The sequence below is a fragment of the Silurus aristotelis genome (assembly GCF_946808225.1).
Source record: "Silurus aristotelis genome assembly, chromosome: 9".
NCBI classification, from domain to species: Eukaryota; Metazoa; Chordata; class Actinopteri; order Siluriformes; family Siluridae; genus Silurus; species Silurus aristotelis.
The window spans coordinates 4,228,510-4,234,509 of record NC_139582.1 but is presented as its reverse complement, the minus strand read 5'-3'; the positions used below and the strand labels follow the sequence as shown (position 1 = coordinate 4,234,509).

At 38.0% G+C, this 6,000-nt stretch overlaps 1 protein-coding gene across 2 annotated transcripts in view; it reads left to right on the top strand.

Moving 5' to 3' along the window:
* The first annotated feature begins 573 nt into the window (after positions 1–573).
* The window catches only part of kcnq1.1 (potassium voltage-gated channel, KQT-like subfamily, member 1.1), a 50,326-nt gene continuing 44,899 nt past the window's right edge, over positions 574–6,000 (top strand). The window contains exon 1 of one of the 2 annotated variants that reach the window (XM_083549961.1): positions 574–1,165. In XM_083549961.1, coding sequence (XP_083406087.1) covers positions 879–1,165 — 287 coding nt within the window. In that variant the 5' untranslated portion in view covers positions 574–878. The remainder of the gene's footprint in view (positions 1,166–6,000) is intronic. The other variant, XM_083549960.1, reaches the window with a different exon arrangement.

Genomic DNA, 6,000 nt, shown 5'->3' with positions numbered 1-6,000 from the left:
TATGAACTTTAGAGACTATTTTGGGTGTGCATTAGTTTCACCACTACATGGTCAAAGTTACAGAGAAAAAAATATTGTTTCTCAAGCTGAGGTTTGAAAATGTTTTGCTGCAGATGCTCTCACCCAGTGCAATCTTTCACCTGTTGGATTTCATGCATGATTTCAGTCCACTTCTGCCACCAGTACAGTCATTCCTAGTAAAGTGAACCCTTAAACCAATGAATAAAATACTGACTGATTTGATAATAACCTAAATGGAGCCTTTATGATATGGATTTATGGATCCAAAAAGAAATCAACTATATTGTAAAATATGTCCTGCAAATGGATTTCACAAATATGTGAATATCCAATTTCAGAAAATTTGGTCATTCTTCTGCCTAAAGCAATTTACAGACTGGACAATCTTGATAAGAACTGCAGTTATTAATAATATGCCGGATTTGGTCGAATTACGCGTCATTCATCGGAAATGAATGAGGCTGTATTCCAAGTGAATTTCTTTATAAGTGCCTTACAAAGGGCATGGCTAATGCGTCCTACGTAGATGCGTTGTGCCTCCAATAGGAAGTGGTTTTGGGATTTCGCCTTGGGGTGAGCAGCATGAGCTCCATTTGACAGGCATGGACTTTGCTTTCGGCTCTCAGTAGTTTCCCCTGGTATCATATCATCCTGCTGGAATCATGTCATTATAGCGTTAATTAAAGCAGAGAATAGACGCGCAATTTTGGCTAATGTAGGTCCAATCAGGGCTGGTGTTCTTTTTAACGAAGGCGCTTCAGGGACATCTCTAGCACCCAGACCGAGCAGGTGGGAAGTGAAAGTTGCTTTGCTTGCCCGGTTCCTCTAATGCAACCGTGCATAGGTCTCCAGGCAGCATGAACGTGTCCGACTCCTGGCGCGTCGGAGACTCGTCCCCTCCTGCGCTGGAGATGTCTCCGGAACCGTGCGCGCGTCCCCCGAGGGAGCAGAGCGCACGGCTGGATGTGCCCGCGCAGTCGGCTGGCCCTCAGCGCCGAGCCTCGCACCTGTACGGCTACGGGCATCGCATGTCGGTGTACAGCGCCACGCGACCCGTCCTCACCCGCGCTTACTTCCAAGGACAGGTGTACAACTTTTTGGAAAGACCATCCGGGTGGAAATGCTTTGTGTATCACTTTACAGTGTGAGTACTTGATGTGTGAGAAAAAAAAACATAACATGGTAAAAGATTTACGCACATGAATATTTTCTGAGCCGTGAGCAATAACACATTCATTAAAAAAAAGAAAAAAGAAATAAACTAAAACAATCCAATCCAACAATCAAGATCTGGCATCCAATCCAGTCTCATAGGATTTGGTATAGAGTTGTTATTATTATTTATTAGTTTGTTTGTTTATTGGAGACTATGACATCACTGGTTGCTTCCATGTTCAGCTCGTGAGCGTGAATAAACTCTTACTGTTGGTCAGACTTCTTGAACTTCTACACTTGGTGAGTGATCTAGAAGTGCCAGAATGCATGATTGTGTAAACTGCTGCTGTTAATGTTCCAGTACTATGATAATCGGTGACTGTTCTAGAACTTAAAACACAGTACTGATACAACATATAAGTCCATGCACTGTATGCTGCTGCCAGTGTTCTAGAAAAGCAATGTGTGTGATCTAGAACTGCCAAAACACAGTGCTGGTACAATAGATAGGCAGTGTTGTGCTAGTTACTAAAAAATAGTAACTGGTTACAGTTACTTGTTACTTCATTCAAAAAGTATCTTAGTTACTTTGTTGATTACTTACAACAAAAAGTATTGCGTTACTGTTAAAAGTAACTATTTTAGTTACTTTTTTTAAAGAACGTTCTTTATTGTTCCCATTAATGCCCTTTTATGCGTTATGGTCTACAAACACAAAACTGACTTAAACACAAAGTCATTTTTAAACACTATTTTATTAAAGTCAGACCAACACAAACTGAATATATCACAAGGATTTCTGAAATAAATAACAAAACAAGCTGAATAATATATTCACAATCAAAAACTAAAGTAGTTTCTGCTGTTGTGTTGAGCTCTTAAAAATGTTCCTTTCACAGCTGAAGTATGAAAACTATCAACAATGTAGAACAGAACACCGGGTTAGCTTCTAGCTTCTAGCTTCTAGTTCCTGGAGGAGCTTCCTGGAGGAGCTTCAACAGTTTGGAGTTGCTGTTTATCGCAGTAGCTACGAGCTTCTAACCAGAAAGACACAGCTTACATTTGCCTTAAAAGTTTTTGTCTTTATACTCAACTAAAGTGAAATAATGAGCATATTTCCACTTTGATAAACTCGTCTTGCTCTTGTCTCAACTTTCGACACATTACTGCCGCACAGACCTGAATAAACGGAGACACGCCCACAGTGCGTCTTCTCCGTGTATACAGTGGTTCATTCACCAATCCTACAGTGCGTTTTCTCCGTGTATACAGTGGTTCATTCACCAATCCTACAGTGCGTCTTCTCCGTGTATACAGTGGTTCAATCACCAATCCTACAGTGCGTCTTCTTCGTGTTTACAGTATTTCATCCTCCAATCCTACAATGCGACGCTGCTGTAAGCAGGTTAGACTGTAGTCTACACTTCAGCCAAAATTAATTCATTTAAAAAAGTAACGGGTAACGCACCATACGGTAACGAAGTTACTTTATTTTTAAAAGTAACGCGTTACAGTATTAGTTACTGTAAAAAAGTAAACCGTTACTGCCCAACACTGTATATAGGTCTATACATGCTGCTGTTAATATTCTAGAACTGCAAGATTTGGTATGTGTTGTAAAAAAGCTACACTTGGTGAGTGATCTAGAACTGCCAGAATGCATGATTGTGTACACTGCTGCTGTTAATGTTCCAGTACTGTCAGTGTTCTACAAAAGCAATGTGAGTGATCTAGAACTGCCAAAACACAGCACTGTTAATATTCTAGAACTGCAATAGTTGGTATGTGTTGTAGAACAGCTACACTTGGTGAGTGATCTAGAACTGCCAGAATGCATGATTGGTACATTTAATGGGTCTATGTACACTGCTGCTGTTAATGTTCCAGTACTATGAAAATTGGTGACTGTTTTAGAACTTAAAACACAGTACTGATACAACAGCAAAAGCAACACGAGTGATCTAGAACCGCCAAAACCCAGTACTGGTACAATAGATAGGTCAATACATGCTGCTGTTAATATTCTAGAACTGCAAAAGTTGGTATGTGTTGTAGAACAGCTACACTTGGTGAGTGATCTGGAATTGTCAAGATTACTGATACAATTGATTGGTAATTGTGAGCTGTGGTTGTTTATATTTAAGAGCGGGAGTCTGCAGCCTTGGAAAAAAAATGATGTAAATAAAATGGTATTTTTCTATTTATTTTATTTCATGCTACATATTGTTTCAAAGGGAACAACCCTCATATTGGCGTTCCAGGTAACAGATGTAACAGTAATATTAAAGTTTTAATATTTTGTACCATCAGTAACTTACTACTTCCCACACCCTTGCCCCTCGAGTAGCTGATACTGAGATCCAGACGCCGGCCCTCAAAATGTAACTATGGATAAATCTACAAAAAAAGGAAAATTTCGGATGAAAGCAGAGAGTTTAATTCTGCATGGAAAGATTTATTTGCTTTCACCGCCAACTATGCTGTTTTTGGTAAGAAATTGGCAAGCAACAAATAAAGTTACTTTAAACAATTTCCAAATGAAGCACACAGCATTTGCTGAGAAGGACCCAGCTGGAGATTAGAAAAGAACCTTTTAAGAATTGCTGTAGAGCAAATTTAACTTCATACAGTGGATAAACTCTCCAAACTCATTTGATAGTTTTGCAGCAACTCCAGCGAGATAATAAAGCACAGAAAGCCGTTCACAGACATATATATATATATATATATATATATATATATATATATATATATATATATATATATATATATATATATATATATATATATATATATATGAGAATAAGTCATTAAAATATCTGAGCATCTATTCCGCTATAATCATGCTACTCTCCCATTGCCAGGCAACACTCAAATGTCTTGCCAGGGACTAAAAGGTATAAATTGCTAACATCCAAATACAATAGAAATCTCACTAGTGCCACCTAGTGGTACAACTGGCTTATATTTGCCTGAAACAACAAATTGTGTTATACAGTGGAAAATTAGCAAATTTTGGATGCACCCCCGCAGCCCCTATGATACCTTAGTGAATTAATCCAGACATTGTCACTTCATTGCCATTATGTGTTTTTAAAATTTGTTTATGAAATTTGTTAGCGAAAGCATAGTTTAAAATGTTATTCCTAACGTTCCTGAACATTTGGTTTGAGTTTTCTAAAGCTACCAAGATTACTGATATAATTGATTGGTCTTTGTGTGCTGCAACTGTTGGGGTTCTAGAAGTGCTATATTTTGTGAGTGTTTTAGTACTGTCATAATGCATTACTGGTACAGTAGTTGGTGTATGCTGTTGCTGTTCAAGTTCTAGGACCTTAATAGCTGGTGAGCATTCTAGAACGTTAAAATACAATACTGATAAAATTGATAAAAGTCTATATATGCTGCTGTTGGTGTTCTACAACAGCGACACTTGTTGAGAGTTCTAGACCTGCCAAAATGCATTACAGGTACAACAGATTAGTCTATATATGCTGCTGTTAATGTTCTAGGACTGTAATAGTTGGTGAGTTTTCCAAAAAGATTCAAAAGTGCAGTACTGATACAAATGATATGTCTGAATGCTGCTATTGTTTTAAAATTGCAATAGTCAGTGTTGTAGAACTATAAAAATGACCCATACCGCTGATTGGTTTTTGTGTGCTGCAGCTGTTGCTGGTCTAGACCTGCTACATTTGATACGATTTCTAGAACTACAACTCTTGATAAGTGTTGCAAAATACATTGCTGATACAACTGAGTATAATGCTGTTAGTGTTTTAGAAATGTGACTGTTGGTGAGTGATCTAGAACTACAAAAATGCATTTCTGATACAACTGATTGGTTCTTTTGGGTTGCAGCTGTTCAACAATCGAGTTTTTTGAGTGTTCCAGAACTGCTACGTTTGCGAAAGGTTCTTGTACTGCAACATTTGGTGAAGGTTCTAGTACTGCAACATTTGTTGAGTGTTTTATAACTGCCAAAATGCATTACTGGTACAGTAGTTGTTTTTATGTATGCTGTTGTATACATTACTGATGCTACAATTGCTACAATACAAGTAATTGCTACAATTGAGAGGTCTGTGTATGCTGCGGTTAGCGTTCAAGAACTTTGACAGTTTGTGAGTGTTCCAAAGCAGCTACATTTGCTGAATGTTCCAAAGCAGCTTCATTTGCTGAGTGTTCCAAAGCAGCTACATTTGATTAGTGTTCCAGAAATGCTACATTTGTTGAGTGTTCCAGAACTGCTACAATTGTGATGTAACACTGTTAAATGCTGTTGACGAACTGCTGAAAAAAGCCAACATGTGAGCAGGAGTGGAATTAAGATTAAGGCTTTTAAAGATGTTATATTTTGTGATAGTAAATTATGATGTAAATTCTTACTATAATTAAAATGTCACAAAAATGTAGTGGTTATGATGTCACAACTTACAGAAATAATAATAATACATCATAATTTCGCATCTAAAGGGTACAGATATTGTTTAGGGTGAGAATACAAAGGTGAAAAAAACACATTTTGTCTCAGTAGTACCATTTCTTTTCCACAAGAAGAACGTAAAAATCGAGGTCATAAAAAAAAGGAGAGGGAATTAATAAACCAATGATAAACACGACACGAGGTCCATGCCATGAGTGTTGACTATAGGTGAGATTCCTAAGAGTGTGAGAATTTACTCATGGTGTGAGAAGTCTTGTTTTCAGGATCAGCTGAAGACAGTGTGAGAGGAATGTGCAGAATGAAGGTACCAGCTGCCTGTCATGTTCTCTGTCCCTAGCAGGAGAGGAGGTGATAATGGGCTGCTAAACTTGGCAGCA